General features: G+C 39.5%; 4 protein-coding genes across 5 annotated transcripts in view; 1 reads left to right on the forward strand and 3 right to left on the reverse strand.

The window, feature by feature from the left end:
• Positions 1–1,969, forward strand: part of LOC104817700 (probable WRKY transcription factor 20) — a 4,261-nt gene extending 2,292 nt beyond the window's left edge. For both annotated transcript variants that reach the window (XM_010546966.1, XM_010546967.2), the window contains 4 exons: positions 2–346; positions 436–592; positions 678–833; positions 1,255–1,969. In XM_010546966.1, the coding sequence (XP_010545268.1) occupies positions 2–346; positions 436–592; positions 678–833; positions 1,255–1,744 (1,148 nt within the window). In that variant the 3' untranslated portion in view covers positions 1,745–1,969. The remainder of the gene's footprint in view (position 1; positions 347–435; positions 593–677; positions 834–1,254) is intronic.
• LOC104817699 lies at positions 1,832–4,054 on the reverse strand. Its single transcript, XM_010546965.2, has 5 exons — positions 4,009–4,054; positions 2,507–2,902; positions 2,374–2,423; positions 2,123–2,204; positions 1,832–2,038 (listed from the first exon to the last, which is right to left on the reverse strand). The coding sequence occupies exons 1-5, from the start codon at positions 4,052–4,054 to the stop codon at positions 1,992–1,994; spliced, it is 621 nt and encodes a 206-aa protein (XP_010545267.2). The 3' UTR covers positions 1,832–1,991.
• Positions 4,055–13,300: 9,246 nt separating this feature from the next.
• Positions 13,301–15,398, reverse strand: LOC104817701 (cytochrome P450 71D11-like). The gene is made up of 2 exons (XM_010546970.2): positions 14,322–15,398; positions 13,301–14,191 (listed from the first exon to the last, which is right to left on the reverse strand). Exons 1-2 carry the CDS (start codon positions 15,207–15,209, stop codon positions 13,559–13,561), a joined length of 1,521 nt encoding a protein of 506 aa, XP_010545272.1. The 5' UTR covers positions 15,210–15,398; the 3' UTR covers positions 13,301–13,558.
• Positions 15,399–15,583: 185 nt separating this feature from the next.
• LOC104817702 lies at positions 15,584–19,498 on the reverse strand. Its single transcript, XM_010546971.1, has 6 exons — positions 18,394–19,498; positions 18,156–18,241; positions 17,958–18,080; positions 16,991–17,776; positions 16,578–16,797; positions 15,584–16,464 (listed from the first exon to the last, which is right to left on the reverse strand). The coding sequence occupies exons 1-6, from the start codon at positions 18,686–18,688 to the stop codon at positions 16,073–16,075; spliced, it is 1,902 nt and encodes a 633-aa protein (XP_010545273.1). The 5' UTR covers positions 18,689–19,498; the 3' UTR covers positions 15,584–16,072.
• Positions 19,499–19,641: the final 143 nt, after the last annotated feature.

The raw sequence follows: 19,641 nt of genomic DNA on the forward strand, positions 1-19,641 counted from the left end.
TTTCCTGCTGTATCTGACGTGGATGAATCAAACCAGACATCACAAAATGATCAAAAAGGAAATGCACCACAAATCTTAGCTGATGATGGTTATAACTGGAGAAAATATGGGCAAAAGCACGTCAAAGGAAGTGAATTTCCACGCAGCTATTATAAATGTACACATCCTAACTGCGAAGTGAAAAAGCTGTTCGAAAGGTCTCATGATGGGCAGATTACTGAGATAGTATACAAGGGTACACATGATCATCCTAAACCTCAACCTAGCCGTCGAAACTCTGGTGGTCTTCTTATGTCTGCACAAGAAGAAAGACTGGACAAGTTTTCTTCCTTAACTGGCAGAGATGGTAAACTAAAACTCTTGCCAAGTTGTACTCCTCTTCTTCCTTCAAGAACATGTAATACCATTTTTTTTTTGTTTTTATTCTTTATACAGAGAAGGGATCCAGCATGTGCAACAATATGTCTCAACCCTTCGAGCAAAATGGAAATCCCGAGGTATCTCCTGTCTCAGCAAGCGAGGAGGGTGGGGAAATTGCAACTTCTAGGAATAATGATGACCTGGACGGTGATGATCCATTCTCGAAACGGAGGTACTAGAGGCTTGATCTAGATTTCAGATACTTTATTTTATACTATGGTTTAACGTGCTGAAACCTTTGTCGTGACTTCATTCAGGAGGATCGATGACTGTATGGAAATAACTCCGCTTGTTAAACCAATTCGGGAGCCTCGTGTTGTTGTTCAAACGTTGAGTGAGGTTGACATATTGGATGACGGGTATAGATGGAGGAAGTATGGGCAGAAAGTCGTAAGGGGCAACCCTAATCCCAGGTTTGAACCGCTGATTTCTAGAAACCAGGAAGTTCGCTAGAAAATATCCCAATATGCATAACTTTTGGAAACGGGTTATTCATGATGCATGCTAAACTTGCATCCCAATTTGGTAAAATGTTAAAAAAAACGTGTATTTTTAAACTGCCAACAAGATGCAACAATTAGCCAAATACTGCCAATTTACTACACACAAGGGTTAATCAGGTGATCATTTCCGCCATTAGACACTGGTGTGGCTTGTCGGATTAACGTCTGTATATAGGAAATTGACAGTATTTGGCTAATTGATGTATTTTATCAGGAGTTTCAAAATTTAGGTATTGTTCTTATAATATTTTAACAGATTGGTGTGTATATATAAAATTTTACCTAACATCAATCATCAATGTATGAAACATTGAAACTCTCTTGCTTGCAGGAGCTATTACAAATGCACAGCGGCCGGATGCCCGGTGAGAAAGCACGTTGAGAGGGCATCACATGATCCGAAAGCCGTTATAACAACATACGAGGGCAAACACAATCACGACGTGCCCACCGCAAGGTCCAACAACAACAACAACAACAACCACCACCACGACATCTCGGCTGGACCACCCAGATTCAGACCCGAGGAACTCGACACGATCAGCCTCGACCTCGGCGTCGGAATGGCTTCTGGGTCTGGGCCGCCTGACCACACATCATCGGCCAACGAGCATCAGACACGACAGCTTAACAGTGGAGCTGGTTTCAGGTTCGTTCACGCAACTCCCGTTAACTCGTATTACGCTGCCTTGAACGGGAACGCGAATCAGTATGGTCAGAGGGAAACCACGAGCGAGGCTCAGACAGGTGAAAACTCGGCTTTGAACCATTCCCCATACACTTATGCTCAGAGCATAGGGAGAATACAATCTGGTCCCTAGAATGGTCGCTATGCAATACATATATACACCCATATATATACATATGTGTTATGATACTGAGATAGAGAGATATGGTATTGGATCCGATTCAAACCATCTCCAATATTATTTGCTTTTGTTTTTTTTCTGCTCAATTGTTTGTAATTTTTGAATGTGTTGTAAGAATACACAAAGAGCTTAGATGTCTGTACAACAACAATGGAATCTACAAATCTCTGCCTCCTCTCTCTTTTTGTTCAGATCAGAATCAGCCAGTGAAGAATCTTCTCCACGACTGCCATGGAAGAAACCCACCTTCAGACACAAGCAACATAAGTATGTTTAGTATTTAAGAGAGAGAGAGAGAGAGAGAGAGAGACGTGGGAATTAATTAATTACCGCATTGTGGGCAACGGCAGTACTCATCCTCTATGAGAACGAGCCCTGAACCTCCGCATTCTTCGCATCTCTTCTGTGCTATCTTACACCACACCAACCAAAACACACATCACATATACATATATGCATATAGGTAGATATATATACAACAAAGACACACAGTTTATATACATATATATATATATATGTTGGTAACACATTTGCATGGTAAAAACGTGGATGTAATGTGTATGTATATGTGCTTTGCTTACTATTCTTTTGCTGAACTCGATTCCTGCAACTACAAACGGTGTGACTCCAGCTGCAAAATGGTTCACATAAGAACTCTCCCTCAAAAAATAGTTTCTTTTAATGGGTTACCTACTTAATTATTTCTTTAATTACCTATAGTCCCGGCTATAATTTGCCACGTAATCTCTACTTTGCCGGGCTCCGCCGCCACCCCAGCAGCCACGTCACCAACCGACGCAAACGCTGCCGGCGCTCTGAGATGCCGATTTCCGATCGAGCGGTGGCGTCTTGTGGGAGAAACGAAACTAACCGTTGATTTACTCTGGGTGGCTCTTGATCCGACGGTCCATAGAGACGGAACGCGACACAGTGAAACCTCCATTGTTGCAGGGAGTAAAGTTTTCTCCTTTTTTTTTCCTCCTCCGCCAGAAGAAAGAATAGAAAAAAGGGTCGAGATTCGCGTGGAGGAAAACGACCCGTTTAAATCGGGCCACGTCGGCGTTTCTCGGGTCGGGTCCTCGCCAACCACATGAAGAATCGATGTGAAAGCTCACGATTGTGGATTAATTGGCAAAATCTTAAAAAATTGAATACGTGACAAAACACGAAACGACAACACCTCTCTGTGTTTTCAAAATTTCAAACAAACACGAACGTCTTCTCCTCTCCTCCGGTTTCTTTCTTCAATCGCGAGTAAATCTCTCGGTTTCTTCTTACAAAATCATCTTCTGTCGGCATAAATGGCTTCGTCTTCGGTTTCTCCTTCGGTTACTACTTCGGTTTCTGCTTCAGAAGATCTATAGGTACGGTACACACCGAGAAAACTGATTGCGTCGTTCGTCCCCTCTTTGTCTTCGTGTTTATGTGTTTGTTTCGGGTTTAAACTCCAACAGAGTAATGTTCGAGTTGTTTGGGTTAGAAAAATTGGGGTTTTAGGTGAAAGATGGAGATTTTCAGAAAGACGAGTTAATGGAAGTCAAATTTTTTGGTCAGACGGTTATATTGCTCGAGTTAGTCAGACCCATGAAATGGACAGACCAATGAAATGGTCAGACCAGTGAAATGGTCAGACTCGTGAAGTGGGCAGACCAGTGAAGTGGTCAGACCCGTGAAATGGTCAGACCCGTGAAGTGGACAGACCAGTGAAGTGGTCAGACCCGTGAAGTGGTCAGACCAGTGAAGTGGTCGGACCAGTGAAGTAGTCAGACCTAGCTAGGGATGGCCAATTCGGGTTTCGGTTCGGGTTCAGTTCGGTTATATTCAGATTCGGTTATTTTGGTTATAGAAAAACTATAACCATTCGGTTTTTATATAAATTCCGGTTCGGTTCGGTTATTTTTCGGTTCGGGTTCGGTTCGGTTTTGGTAAAAAGTTCAATTTTCCAAAGAAAATGTCGGTTATTCTCTCGATTTTTTCGGTTATTTTTTATTCGGTTCGGTTCAGTTTCGGTTTCGGTTTTTCGAGTTTAAGAAAATCATAACTGTTCAGTTTTGATGTCGGGTTCGGTTCAGGTACGGTTATGTCTTATTCGGTTCGGTTCGGCTCGGTTATTCAGTTAATAACCGAAATGACCACCCCTAGTCAGACCCATGAAGTGGTTAGACCCATGTTGTGGTCAGACCAACGAAGTGGTCAGACCGATTAAATGATCAGACCCGTGAAATGGTCATACTTCACTGGTATGACCAGATTTATAGTCATCATAGTCTGTCTTGTCAATGTAATATATAAAACTGATCATGAGAGTTAATCTAATTGTTGCAGGTCCCTTTTGTGTATGATTTCAAGGATATTCAACATACTCCAAAGATCTCGACGAAATGTTATCTATTTCAGATCACAAGATCTCTAAGAAAGACTTTAACAAACGAAGAATTGACATATTTCAATACAAAGTCTCAATTTCGTCACATTTTTCATACGAAATGTGAAGAGACGTTGAAGATGGTGCCAGTGTCTATTCTTATACGCCGTGCATTAAGGTTGGAAGGAGAGGAAAAAGAGTTTTGGTTTGTTGTAAATGGCGTCCCCATCAGATACTTGATCCAGGAACATGTCATTATCTCTGGCTTAAACTGTGACAACTATTCAGAGGGCTGGACTAAATGTAAGGGAAGCGAATTTCGGAAAAAAAAAAAACATTCGGAACTTCAAAAGTGACCATAGAAGGTGCATTAAAGAAGTTGCGCGAAACTCCACATGCAAATGTGGAGGAAAGAAAGAGATTAACAATAATTGTATTGCTAGGCGGAGTATTGGCTCATGGTGCCAAGAGCAATGATGTCATAAACAGTGACTTAGTGGACATGGTCGAAAGTCTTGACTTCTGTGAAGGGTTTACGTGGGGAAGATACACCTTCGATAAGATTAGCGATCAGATTCGGAAATTGTATAATAGCGGTCCTAAACCGAAAGACAATTGGCATTGTCCAGGATTCGTAATACCACTTATGGTGAGTTATATTTTGTACCAATGTTTGTAATGTAAATTAGTATTTGAGTATATTTATTGAGGGATATAATGAATTGGTTTGTATATTGCAGTTTCTTCCTTTCGAATGCATCAAAAGTTTAGGCGCAAATGGATGGTATATCGATGTTGACGGTGCCGATCCGACTTGTCCTAGGATGTGCAAGAAACGCATCAAACCGGATCTTTTTATGACATGCAAAGGTGTATAAACAGATTGGCGATACCTCAAAGGTACGTATTAATTTGGTCATTTCTTTTGTAGTGTCACCAGTTGGATTGGTCTGACCAATTGAATTGATCTGACCAATTGAATTGATTAGACCAGTTTGTGTTTAGTATGACCAATTACAAATTGGTCATACCTGTCATAATGTACTCACACGAACCATTTTTTTCAGGGATTTCGAAGTGTTCTTCAAATAGACAACAATGAAGAACATATTCTTTTGAATATGTATGTTGAACCAAGTAGTCATCCAGTGGTGCAGAGTTGGATGCAACGGTTGAATGAAGATCCAACAAGTATTTGTTTCCAGAAAATTCTTGCGCTCGATGTCAATGCCAGAGGCTCTGGGAATAGAGCATAGAGGAAGAAAAAAGGCAAGGAAAAGATTCAAGAAGAAAGAGAAGAGGAAGAAAAAGGAGGGGAAGAAGAAGAAGTTAGAAAAGATGAAGAAGAAAGGCAAGAACGAATACCGATTTGGTTTTGAAAGGATGTTAGAGGAGGCAATAAAAGCCTCTGAAGAAAGGATTGCCGAAAATGTTGAAAAAAGAATAATTGCAAAGGTGGAAAGAATTTTGAAGATGGCAGGCGTTAGTGTGGAAGTATTGAACTGGTCTACAAAAGTGAGAGTTCTTCACCACGTGATGCTTCAGTGGGGAGATCGTACAACATGAATATTGACTTCCTGTTCAAACCTCTTGCTTTCCAGCCAAATGAGATTTTCTCACCACCCGAGCAAGGTATGTTCACACTTAAATTTTACTTTCTTTTTTTCGTCAGACAAAACTCCGAATAAGTCTAACTAGTTGGACCAATTTAGAATGGTCAGACTAGTCCGACTTATGTGCGTTGATGAGTCTGACCAAATAAATCCGACGGTATGACCAATTTAGAGTGGTCAGACTAGTCCTACTTACGTGGGTTGATGAGTCTGACCAAATAAATCCGACGGTGTGATCAATTTAGAATGGTCAGACCAGTTATAGTTATGTGAGGTAATGAGACTGACCAAATAAGTCCGAGGTGTGACCAATTTAGAATGGTCAGACTAGTTATACTTATGTGGGTTGATGAGTCTGACCAAATAAGTCCGACGGTGTGACCAATTTAGGATGGTCAGACCAGTTATACTTATTTGAATATAGGATTGAGTTATATTATTTTAATTGATCTTTTGCAGATTCACATGAGCATGAAGTTTTCAATGCATTGAACATGAGCATGAAGCTGATGATGAAGAAAGGATTTCTGCTACTCCTCCAAGGCATATTGAGATCGATGCTGAGCATGTCGATGATACTGGAGACCTACCTCCTAAGGAGGATGTATCAAAGAAGGATGCAGAGGATGCATCAGAGAAAGGTGCGGAGGATGCATCAGAGACCAGTAAAGAGAATGCAGAGGATAAATCTGAGAGGAGTGTGGAGGATGCATCAAAGAAAGGTGAGAAAAATGCAGAGGATGCGGAGGAGAAGGGTATGGAGGATGCATCAGAGAAAGGTGAGGAAAATGCAGAGGATGTGGAGGAGAAGGGTATGGAGAATGCAGATAATGCATGCATTAGAGAAGTCTGATGAGGAGGATGCATCAGAGAAAGATGAAGAAGAGAAGGGTGCAAAGAAGGATGTTGAGGATACATCGAAACAGAACTTGGAGGTTCCAACTGGAAGACCCAAACGCAAAAGAAAACAAACTATCAAGATCAGTCCATACGTTGCATTTGGTTCGGCTAATGTACAACCCAAAAAGCAAAGAAAGAAGAGAGAGACCAAAAACCAAAAGGTGGACAGCGAAGGTACGATCTCTGAACCTCTTGTACCAAAAGAGAAGTCGGTTTATATATGGTATTCGAAAGAGCCCGTAATTGATGGTTGTCCCTTCCGCGATGAGAGTTTTGTTCAAACAAGTACTCTCAAAGCTACTGCGTTGTTCAACTTTATGAAAAAACCAAGTGAAGAGAGACTTTGGAGATCGGGTCTGAATGTGATTAGGCCATCACAGTTTTGGGAAGATCTTCTAACGGAAGGCGTATGGCTCGATAACAACGTAAGCGTTGTAGTCATAAACTTTTAAATTTACGTTTTTTGTGGCATTAAGCTTCTGACTTGTATTTTTTTTTGTTTTTACAGCATATGGACGAAGCATTACATGAGATACGGAACCGTATTGTGAATAGTGGAAGTGCACAAGAGACGCGGAAGTCCTTCTTTCTTTGCGACGTTCAATGCATTGAAAACTTCAAATGGTGGGAATCGGGCCGGACAGAGCTCGGAGAACTTGAAAAATACATCACTGGCGAGTTACCGTTTGATGGTAGGAATAAAAGATTGGACCGGTACAAAGGTTTCGTTAGTGTGGTGAACATTCCGTCTTTGCAGAATCGTTTTGTTAGCGTCCACTGGATCACCATTAAAGTGGATTTTCAGGAATCATTGATTCAAGTATTTGACTGCAACCGGAAGATGAAGGAAGCGACACTTAAAGTGATAAGTCATTTATCCAGTGTAATTTCAGAGATCTTTGCATTGTGCGGTAGCGGATTCATTGACTTCACAAGGAAGTTTATGATTGATATCGTCCAAGACCTACCTCATAATGAAACCGGAAATGAATGCGGCTTGTACTCCTTGAAGTTCGCGGAAGCACTCATGAAGGGTGAAGGGAACCTAATTGTCACAGATGAATCAAGTGATGTATTATGTATGTGAAAAGATTACAACTGATATATTTGCTAATGGAGAGATAGTCACGGTGCATCCATCTTAGTCATGTATACGACTTGTACTTCTTTTTAATTATTTGTACTTGTTGAACTTTTTTTTAATCATTTGTACTCTTTAAACCTCTTTCTAATCATTCTAATTGAACTTCAAATGGTGAGAATCGACTGATTGATCACACGAATCGTTTGAATTTAATGCGGCTTGTACCCGAATGGTCAGACGGTCAGATGGTCATACCATGGTTAGACGGTCAAACCTGTTCGAAATTGCAAGATTCATCGGTTTAAAAAATTATATTAAACTCATATAATCATATGATAATATGGTCAAAGTAGAGATATCAAATAGAAATATGAAAATACGAATTTAAAAATATATTACACCCACATAATCAAACTCGTTTACCAAAATCGTCGAGACGGTCATACTCTGGTCAAACAAGTCATACCAAATACAAAATCAGAAATACATTTCACCCACATGATCTTATGACAATGATATGTTGGCTGAACCTATCGAACATGTGTTCTTTTTTCGAGCATCGCCAGGTCCAGGAAATCGGTTTTGTTTAGGCCTTCCAATTTTTTGTCTTTGTTCCACTATGGGCGGTAAAACTGTCATATTTGCAACGTCAGGTGGAATGATCCAATAACTACAATCAGGAACTGGATACACTGTCTCTTGATAGGTCGAACGCCATGTCTCGCGCAAATAGTATGCAGAACATAATTCGTATATCATATCGGCTTTTCTGATCGTATGTGCAGCTGCAATTGCATGACTGCAAGGGTACCTATCCACGTCAAACATTTTACAACTGCACGTTCTAACTCCAAGATGAACCAAGTGTCTTCTACCTTTGTCATCCCTCACCTCGAACTCGCCACTAATATGATTCAGTTCTTGAACCTCAAATGTACATGCTTTCTCGTATCGTTCATGTAGCTCTTTGTAAACAAACGGTGTTAACTTTTGCGATTGATCACCACTACCGGCTTCCAATCTGTACCTATTGAACCATTCCACCATATTTTCGAGACAAATATCTAGCAGACATAGCAACGAATACTTTTTTGCCTTCTTCAAGACGGAGTTAATCGATTCGGCTCCGTTAGTAGTTAACAAGTTATACCTTTCACTCTTGAATTTACACCTTGCCCATTTTTCGGGTGCAAGTTCTTCCTTTTCCATATATTCAGCCACCTTGTGATATATACAAAGGGAATATCGCCATAAAAACCCTGTACTCTTCCCAGGTCAACGGAAAAACCCTGTAATTCACCGAAAACCCCCCGCGCCTGCCAACTCAAATAAAAATGATAATGTGGCAATAACTTGGTTTCCAAGTTATGTACACATCATCAAAATTGTGACACATCACCGTTACAAACAAAAATAAATTACATAATTATTTAAATTAATTTATATACATATAAATTCACATATATATATATATATTAAATATATATTAAATATAAATTACTTATAACTAATAAAACACACATTATAAATTATATTAAAAATAATATATATATATATACATATTATTTTGTTAATATATATTGTATATATATTATTTTTTAATATATAGTGTATATATTAGTTATAATTACTTTTATTTTGAATCAATATCAACAAAAATAACCAAGTAGTACTTGCTGATACATATGTATTAATAAATATATATATATATATATATATTATATAGTATAACTAATACATATACATATTACAACAAAAATAATTATAACTAACACATACACATATAATGTATCTATTAAAAATAATATGTATATATATATATTAGTTATACATGTAACATATATATATAACTAATATCCATATTAAAATAAAAGTAATTATAACTAATATATATACAATATATTAAAAAAATAATATGTATATATATATTATTTATAATTATATTATAAATAATATATATATGTGTGTTTTATTAGTTATAAGTAATTTATATTTAATATATATTTAATATATATATATATATGTGAATTTATATGTATATAAATTAATTTAAATAAATTATGTTATTTATTTTTATTTAAAATGATGATGTGTCATAATTTTGATGATGTGTACATAACTTGGAAGCCAAGTCATTGCCACATCATCATTTTTGTTTGAGTTGGTAGGCGCCGGGGGTTTTCGGTGAATTATTAACAAGTTTGGAATTTTTTTGGTTAATCATACTAAGTATAGGGTTTAATTGGTAAACAAAAAAGTACAGGGTTTTTTCGTTGACCTGGGAAGAGTGCAAGTTTGATCACCATTACCGGCTTCCAATCTGTACCTATTGAACCATTCCACCGTCTTTTCGAGACAAATATCTAGCAGACATAGCAACGAATACTTTTTTGCCTTCTTCAAGACGGAGTTAATCGATTCGGCTCCGTTAGTAGTTAACAAGTTATACCTTTCACTCTTGAATTTACACCTTGCCCATTTTTCGGGTGCAAGTTCTTCTTTTTCTATATATTCAGCCACCTTGTGATATCTACAAATTATGAGATATATTCACATAAGTTCACAAATAAAAGCAGTAAAACTGGTCAGACCAGATAAACCGGTCATACTAGTAACAAGAATCGTACATTTTCTTCAGATTATTGTAAAGCACTTCAAAATCGTTGATCGTGTATGCGGCTGCGCATACAAAGAACAATTTACTGATAGTCTCACCAGTTGAACTTTTTTTTCTTGCACCTTTGTTACAATGGACTTTTAAGTTCTGTGATATATGCCTCACACAAAATTCATATTGCGCTTGTTTGTATACTTCTCTCACAGCTTTGATTATACTTTTATGTCGATCAGATGACACAACTATATCGGGACCATCCGGTATTACTTCGCTCAATCTTGTCATAAACCACAACTATGAGGCATCCTTCTCTCTATCAATCACACCCCAAGCCAAAGGATATTGGTGATGATCACCATCTTGAGCAGTTGCCACGACTGATGCTCCTTTATATTGGCTCGTCAGAAATGTTGCATCAATAGCAATCACTTTACACATATACTTCCATACATTTATGGTTGCACCTAAGGCAATGAAGAGGTACTTGAAGCTTTTACGATCATCGTCTAACTGAAGACTCACTCTAGTTCCAGGATTTCTTTCTGTCAACATGTACAACCAACCAGGAAGTCTACTGTAGTGTTCCTCATGACGACCACGAATCTCTTCTTAAGCACTATGTTTTCCTCTTAATGCCATCATATACGATATTGTCGCACCGTATTTCATTTTCATCCATTCTACTATCTGTTTTGGTGTAGGAGTTTCAAGCTTACTAGAAAATTCTTCCTTCAAATAATCTCTAACCAACATCGATGAACCCTTCGTACTTGTTTTGACTTTGGCTACAGGTCTGCAAGTATGAGTTACACTAAAATGTGTGGAATTCAAAATCGCTGCGATGCGCAATCTCTAGTTACAACCTGAACCTTGAAACTTGCATCTTAAATCCCATAATTTCTTAGTAGACTTCACTGTCACAAAACCAAAACATGCATTAACCGCACCCTTCCGTACATATTCTTGTGCTGCTTCCTTGCTTTCAAATTCGTAGCCAATACTAAAATTCAATCCATCACTGAAATTGAATACCGAAATAGAAAACGATGTGTCCTCCGTACCTACTAATGCCAAATTATTCTCACCATCAACATCATTACCAAATGATACAAAACCATCGACTTTATTGGTTTCACATGCCATATCGATTGCATCATCTCCATCCCTATCTCTTTCACCATCAACATCTCTTAAAACAGTTGCATGTTCTTCATCCATTCCATGTTCTCCTAAAACAATAGTTTGTTCATAATCTGAATCACTTATGATTTGTATAATATTACTCGCACCTTTACTCTTGAATTCAGGACTCGCAATAATGTTGTGTTTACCAACATCTACACAAATCACAGCCCCATGTGGTCTATGTGATGGCCCAACACCACTGGCGAAAACTGGAACAAAACATTCTCCACCATGTTTTTGTCCAACTTCAACTTCCCCGCTCAAATTTACTTTTTCAATCTCCATATATAACATGCTTCTTCCTCCGTTGAATTTATCCATCAGATAAACAAATACTTGTTTGTCATTTGATACGTAAACCGGCTCAACATATCCTTTTATTGTAGGCAAATAACTAGCTTGATTTTGGATTTATCTCCGTCTATATCCATGTCAGAATATAGCTCTTCAACAAGGCGGCTGTAACTCAAATCAATCGGATGACAAGGGTATATCACTCCTTTAGGATCTTTAGCTTTTCCTTCTCATTCATATGCTCCGATCGAATTTACTACCCACTTGCCACCAGATTTATAATAAATAATCGTTACTCTCTCATTAGTTGCATCCATTATACCTGTATAAAATAAACACAAAATGTTATAAACTGATACACTTGAAAAATGTCACATGTTTGATGAGTATGACCAGTTTGACCAATTTTACAAGTATGACCAATTTGACCAATTAGGAGTATAACCAGTTTGACCAGTTAGGAGTATGATCAGTCTGACCATTTCGACACGTATATGTTACCAGTTTCCCGAATTCTCCCATTTTAACGAATTTCACAAATATAATGATTTCGACCAGTTTGAATAACGTGAATCATGGTATTGCTGATATATATGTCATTTTTGCTTCGAACATATTCATATGGATTAAATATAAAAATGATAAAATAATAAATCACAAATGCCCAAACTTAATAACGAAATTTAGAAACAGTACTTACCTGTTATTCAGATCTGTGTTTAATCGATGAAATGCCTAAACTTAATATTGTTTTTTCGCAACAAATTAGTTGAAAAAAAGACTGGAGATGAAGAGAGCTTGAAGACTACCGAATGGGAGAGAAGAGAGCGCGAATGAAAAAAAGACTGGAGATGAAGAGAGCTTGAAGACTAACGAAGAGAGCGCGAATGAGGAGAGAGAAGCGGGAAAGGAGAGAGAGAGCTGAATTTTTTTTTAATTTAATAATAAATAAAAAATGAAGGGTATTTTTGGAAGTATATAATTATAAGGTTATCACATGAGGTTGTCTTTTTTTTTTAAGTGGAGATCATGGCGTGAAGTAAAAATGACATTTAAAGTCATTTTTACAATTCCCCCGGATTAGTTTCAACGCATTAACGACGTCGTTTTCACTCCGGCTTTCTCTGGAAATGTTGAAACTCCATTAACGTTGTTTCCAAGCTCATAACCTCAAAAGCTAAGCGAGTTCGACCCCATGACCAACCTTTAACTAAAAAAAAGCTAAGCCCTTGAATTTTTTGTATTGTAAAGCAAGTGAAAAAAATGTGGTGCAATGGAGAGAAGGTGACAAAGACATGTATTAGGTTCGATTTCACTGGTGAAAAAACATGTAATTTCTAGATAAAAATAGTTTATATACAATGGCAGTTGGTCTAGATCTAGATGGATGTAGTCGACCCAATGCCGGAAAACTATCCTGCTTATAAAAAAACAAAACAAAACAGAGGAATAAAAGTTTCCGCAACATAAACTTCATTCGATAAACAACACGTGTATGGATACACCTACTTGGAACAAAATAAAAAAACTGCCGAATGGAAGGTACATAAAAGCACAAACTACGTTACGGATAACTGTCCTGAAACTGAAACATACAAACTGCTGTATCGACCCACTCCAGCTTCTTAAACCGATCCTTGAACTATCTTCTGCACCAGACTTGAACCAGCAGAACCGAGGTTTCAGAATATTAAGAGGTGGTGGGTTTTCACACAAGGATGTTTTCTAATGGCGGATGGCGAACTGGAACCAACACCAGGTCATTCTTCCTTCTAACAGTGAGTCCGTAATTCTCTGTCATGTCAAGCTCTTCCGGAGTTGTTCCGTCAGTGAATCTCCAGTCGAAGTAGTACAGAAGCTCTGCAAGTGGAAGTTCGATGTCTGCAATGGCGAAAGATATCCCAGGGCATATCCTTCTTCCAGCTCCAAAGGGTATGTACTGAAAGTCTGATCCTTTATAATCCACCGACCCCTCGCCCAAAAACCTGTCCGGACAGAATCTCTCGGGATCTTTCCAGTAGTTCGGGTCCCTATGGATGGCCCATGCATTGGTCAGGACTCTTGCTTTCTCTTGTACCTCGTACCCTTTGATCGTGCAGCTTTTCCTGCACTCTCTTGCTACCAACAATGGCGCAGAAGGGTGAAGCCTTAGTGTTTCTTTCACTAGCGCTTTGAGAAACTTCATCTCGTGGATGCTTTTCTCGCCAACTCTCCCTGTCGAGTTGAAAACATTCCTGACTTCGGCTTGTGCTCTTTGAAGAAGTTTAGGGTTCTTCAGAAGCTCTGAGATCGCCCATTCGGTTACCGTGGATGATGTCTCACTCCCTGCTGAAAAGACATCCTGTATGATACAGTAATAGGAGATCAGAAATATCCAGGTAAAGGTATATGTATGTTCAGATTCTTTGGGAGAAATCAAGAATGTGTTATGGACCTGTCTCATTCCTGCGTTATGAGGCGAAAACCCTTACATGTATAACTGCTTTGATATTTATGTCTGAAAGTTGAAGCTCCTGCTGCTGCTGAAGCCTTAATAAAACATCGACGAGATCTTCTTCCCCATGAAATCCTTCACCTTTCTTCTCTCTGTGATCCTCGAGAATTCCCTCCAGTATCTGATCCGCCTGCTGGTGCAGCTTCTCGAGTTTCATCCTCGAAATGCTAATCCACTGAAGCATTTGGCATGAAGGGTACAAATCGGCCAAGCAGAAACCGGAAGCCAGCTTCGTGGATTCAGAAATGCACTCCACGAACACTTCTTGGCCTCTGCTTCTACCTCCAAAGGCTGCTCTAGAAGTTATGTTGTACATCAACGAGAAGATCATCTTGCTGAGATTGATGGGCGACCCTTCCTTCGAAGCTATCACCTTAACAAGATTCTCCACCTCAGATTCTCTGATGGGTCTGAAAGATTCGACCCGTTTACTGCTCAGAAGCTCCACTATACAGATCTTCCTCAGCTGCCTCCAGTAATCACCATAGGGCGAGAAGACAATGTCCAGAGCATTGTAAGCAGTTATCTTTGACACAAGAAGATCGCGTGGTCTCTGTGCAAATACTGTGTCATGAATTTTCATCACTTCTTTGGCCACTTCTGGTGAAGAAACCACCACAACTGGGTTTTCACCAAGCTTTAGTTGCATCAGAGGTCCATACTTATCAGCCAAGTCCCTTAGCTTCTGATGAGGACACGAACCGATCAGATTATGAATGTTTCCCAGAAACGGAAGCTTATACGGACCAGGCGGTGGGATTTTGCTGGTGTTTACGGATTTGGGTCTGCGAGTTATGACTCTCAGAAGGTTTATGGAGAAGAGGAATGCAAAGAACAGGAACAGAGCTTGAAACTGAAGTTCCATGGCAGAAAGGAAAACAGAGCAGCAGCAGCAGAAGAAGAAGAAGAAGAAGAAAACGTTTGATGAAACCGTCTGGATTTAAAAAAAGCACTCAAAAGGAAACTCGATTTTCTGATTATAAAGTGTGTTTGTCTGTCTAAGGCGGCAGCCGCTACGTGTCTGCATGGGAACACAATGAGGTGTGATTTGAGGGTTTGGCGGCAATTTGGATAAGATCAGACCAAAGCGTTACCGATTTCTTAGACACGCACTACTTGTGTGGCTTAGAACAAATCCAACCACACAGACACATCACAATGTGTGTGTGAGACAGTTTTGTGTATTGGTATATAATCTCAAGACATTCACACAAATATTGTTAATAATAATTCTGGAAATGCAGGTAGAGAACGTGAACTAGAGAATACTGGCAATGGCATTACATGCAGATACAGCTTTGTTACAAGTGATACAGAGCTAGGAGCCAACAAGTCCAAATGAGATAGTCTCAGATCATAAACCCTAAATTCCCATTCCTAAAATCCTATGCTTAGATATGGTTAAAACAAACACATAACCACCAAAATCTAATAACCCCCTTCAATTTTCTGTACAACCTACCATTATCCCCCCCGAAGCCAACCGAGCCATGCCCAAAACAAAAACCACAGAATGACTTCAGCAAGCCCTGCCATTCATTTATGTACAAAATTATCAAAGTTTCAGAATCATAGAGGGCGCATACCTTTATATATCATCATACATCATCATCGTCATCATGATCTCAAAAGCACATCTTTATGTTGTCACCAGCATGGTAGTAGTCTTTGAAAAGGGCATTGGCCACTTTTGCCTTCTGCCCTTCTCATTGTTAAGAAGGGTAGCAATCATTCTGATCTATTGTCCGTTTCATGGTTGCCACCCGTATTACTGTTGTTACTCGAAATCTCTTTATCTTCTTTCGAAGATTGGATTTGGACATCTTCCACACCGTCTCCATCATCCTTTTTCTCTTTGCTCGTTTCCATTGGAAGGTTATTCCCTGAAGGGCACTCGGGTTTTGCTTCCTCGAACATATTTAGCACAGCAACAGGCTCGTCCGGTTTGGCATATTTCGAAAGAGTGGATGACATGGACACCTTGGCTTCCGGACTAACAGCAGAAGATACAATAGAGAGTAGTATTTCAGGCTTAGGATTGATATCAACCCAGCTGCTCCCGACCCAATCCCGGGATATCCTTACATCCCTTTTGTGTATGGTTAAAAATAAGCTTTCTCCTAACATCATAACGAGAAGACAACGGTTAGCTCTAATGAAAACCTAGAGAAAATGGAGGCATAGAAGGGACGGCCAGGAAAAGAAAAGAATGGAAACATATTCAATAATATACCAGGGACATAAACTTGCAAGTTCTCTACGTCTGGGTTGTCCACTGATGTCACAACACCTTCCCACCAGCCATCACTCCACCATGCATCAACAGCTGTTCCCACTGTGGGAACACTGTTTGATGTTCTAACATCAATGGGTGCAGGCCGAATTGTTGGACGGTTAGAGGACCTTATACCGAGCTTATCAGGCATGACAAACTTAAGAGCCGGCACCCATTCCTATTCATAACAATAAGAAACAAAAAAAATTTTGAAAAAATGATCTTATCATTAGAAATCAGGAGAACATAAATCAGGTTAAAAACCAATTAAAATCTTAGCTTTCTGTCATATAGTTATCAACTTCCACGATGCAACAGGTATGGAAACTTTGAAATAGCTAAAAAGTTCGTGAAATAAATAACTGACATACCTCAAGGTTCCCATATCCATCTTCATCCAGTATATCATCATACTGGACTTTTATCCGTTTCCGGGAAACTTCAAGAACAGTGCATCTAAACCAGCAGCCCCTTATACCACTATCTTGACACATCAACTCTATTTTTGCATCAGCCTTAAGCATTCCATTGTACCAAGCATGTTTCCCAACATTGATCAGGGAAAGAAACCCCTCGCCTGATCCACCATGCTTGAGTTTCTTGCGTGAAGATTCATACGTTATCGATCGATATTCAGAAATCCGTCTCACTTGTTTTTTCTTGGTCCTCTTTGTACCTGTCTGTACATGCTCACCCTCACAATGCTCCCCGTCCTCTCCATTCAGGGCATGGTCTACAGGATCAGCCTCCAACAAAGGGGCAGAAGTCAAGCAAGACATAATGGGTTGGTCAAAGTATCCGCGCAATTTACTCAAGTCAAAAGGTTTGACTTTATTGTTCCTTAGCTGCCTAAAGCACATATATACCCTTCCTAACAGAGAAGCAGGGAAAGAAGCCATACACTCCTCATAATGCTCCCGGTTTAAGACAGTGGCAGGACCATCAACACATTCTGCACTGATGACCTGTGAATGAGGTGTGATGAAAACCTCTTTTGGATTCGGGTTTTTAAGAGAAACAGCACCCTTCACTTCTTCCGTGGTGTGAAACCACCTCACTTTGACCTTTCTCTGGCCTCTCTTGTCCTCATACATATCTTCGAGATACGCAATATAACGGTCCTCCCCCTTTCCCATGACAAAGACAAAAGATTGAACCTGGAAATCCAAAAGAAGAGAAAGCATGTCTTCCATTAAGCATGGAGCTCAAAGAATCCAAGTCCTAAAAACTTCAAAGAACAACGCAGTAGGAAAACATAGCAGCACGCAAATTCAAACTTCTTAAGAAAGCATGTCTTCCAGTAAATATGATGCTCAACGAATCCAAGGTTCAGCTCACCTTTATCAACGTACCATTCCTGCAAAAGGAAGGGTAATGTTTGAGCTGTTTACCACAAATCCAAGAGGTTCCTGACCAAACAATCTCCCAATTGTGTACACTCAAGCTAAGGGGAGGGCGACCCTGTAATAGAGTCTTCTCTGTGAGCATTTCAGGTTACAAGAGTATAATGAGAAACTGTACAGGAAACAAGATTACCATCTCGTGAGTTTGCTGAACAATGGCTCCATTACTCGGCAATTCTGGAGATCCATTAGATTCCTCCGAATCACATTTTGGTGATTCTAAAACAACAACCAAGCAAATGTGTCAAATACAAAGATAAATGAGACTCGTTCATAAGGGAACGAAGAAATCATTCATCACATAGCATCAACTTCATCCGCTGCTAATACGGAAGAAGAATGGCCATTGCGAGATCAAGATAAGCACATACTCGACCAGTTGCCTTGTGAATTCTGCTTAGACAGCATTGAAGTTAGCCAATCCACAACCTCTCTTCTTGATCTCCATTTGAACCCAGCATGGATCGAATTCCCAGCACCATGAACACGCACAAACTCCTCCGAAACAACGTAAAACATGTGCCTAACACTCCTCTCAGTACCCACCACAGCTAGTATGGATTCACCAGAAGAATCCTTCAGAAAATAATGAACAATACGATTTCCACGCTCCTGTGATACAAAATGTTCCTTCCACTCGACGAAATGCCGACCATTCTCACACATTGTTGAAGCTACAAAAAGGGTTCCAAAACAGCACCAAAGACCCGGCCCGGAACCCTTCTTACGTCACACAAAAATCTACCAACGAAAAGAAATCTGGCATCGTTTCAGAGGTCTGAGGTCCCGTGGAAACCCTAAGGCAAGTTTTCAACTTTCAAGAGCTCCAATGCATAGTTTCAGAACAATAGCCTTGCTCTATATTACAACTTCTAGAGAAAAAAACTAAGAAAAAGGTATTATCTATCCAAACGAAGATCGAAGCATTGATCGTGTAAGAACTACGGAAACAGCTCAACCGTGGAATTCCCTGCTGATTTCCAGCTTCGGGAATCAAATAACCCTGACGAAGAAGAAGTGGGGATTAGAAGAAACCGAGAAGAACCCAGAAAGCGGAGAGCTGTGAATATCTGCCGACAGATCAGAGACGAAGTCGAACAAACAGTGATCCAAGCTCGAGAGCGCCGAGAGGCACCAAGCCACAGCTTTGACTGCGTAGATTAGTCGGAGCATCGCGAAAAAGAGATAGACACATCAAACTCCAACAAGAGAAGGTGGTTCCAGGACTCAATCCGTAAAAAAAAAAAATCCAAGTTTCAGAGAAGAAGATTGACGCCTGACAAAAGCTCAAAAAAGCATCGAAATCTTGAGAACCGCGACCGATTTGGGAGATTGGAAAAAGGGTGAGCTAAGAAACACAGACGAAGAGGAAGAAAGCAAGGTCCGATTGAGGTAAAACCGAAGAAAATGGGGCATTTCCATGGATGTCCTCACGAGTTGCAGAAGTTTGGCGAGCAGCAGGTGAGAGACAAGAGACGAGAGAAATAAAATGTGAATTTACTCCGAAATTCAGAAAATATCCGGAAGCTTTTGGGCCGATTAGTAATTATGGGCCCATTATTAATAATACGAATTATTTTTCTTTCTTGCTATACATATATATATATATATATATATAT

This window comes from Tarenaya hassleriana, unplaced genomic scaffold (assembly GCF_000463585.1).
Source record: "Tarenaya hassleriana unplaced genomic scaffold, ASM46358v1 Cleome28, whole genome shotgun sequence".
Classification (NCBI taxonomy): domain Eukaryota; kingdom Viridiplantae; phylum Streptophyta; class Magnoliopsida; order Brassicales; family Cleomaceae; genus Tarenaya; species Tarenaya hassleriana.

What these genes read in the sequence shown, in the direction of transcription:
- LOC104817701 (XM_010546970.2), bottom strand. Translation starts at nt 15,209, where the DNA reads ATGGAACTTCAGTTTCAAGCTCTGTTCCTGTTCTTTGCATTCCTCTTC. An exon ending in ATATCAAAGCAGTTATACAT is followed by an intron (nt 14,192 to 14,321) that starts GTAAGGGTTTTC and finishes TGTATCATACAG; the next exon opens with GATGTCTTTTCAGCAGGGAG.
- LOC104817702 (XM_010546971.1), bottom strand. Translation starts at nt 18,688, where the DNA reads ATGTGTGAGAATGGTCGGCATTTCGTCGAGTGGAAGGAACATTTTGTA. An exon ending in TTCAGCAAACTCACGAGATG is followed by an intron (nt 18,081 to 18,155) that starts GTAATCTTGTTT and finishes ACTCTATTACAG; the next exon opens with GGTCGCCCTCCCCTTAGCTT. An exon ending in GGAATGGTACGTTGATAAAG is followed by an intron (nt 17,777 to 17,957) that starts GTGAGCTGAACC and finishes TTGGATTTCCAG; the next exon opens with GTTCAATCTTTTGTCTTTGT.
- LOC104817699 (XM_010546965.2), bottom strand. Translation starts at nt 4,054, where the DNA reads ATGACTATAAATCTGGTCATACCAGTGAAGTATGACCATTTCACGG. An exon ending in GAAGTATGACCATTTCACGG is followed by an intron (nt 2,903 to 4,008) that starts GTCTGATCATTT and finishes CACAATCGTGAG; the next exon opens with CTTTCACATCGATTCTTCAT. An exon ending in TCGAGTTCAGCAAAAGAATA is followed by an intron (nt 2,205 to 2,373) that starts GTAAGCAAAGCA and finishes GTGTGGTGTAAG; the next exon opens with ATAGCACAGAAGAGATGCGA.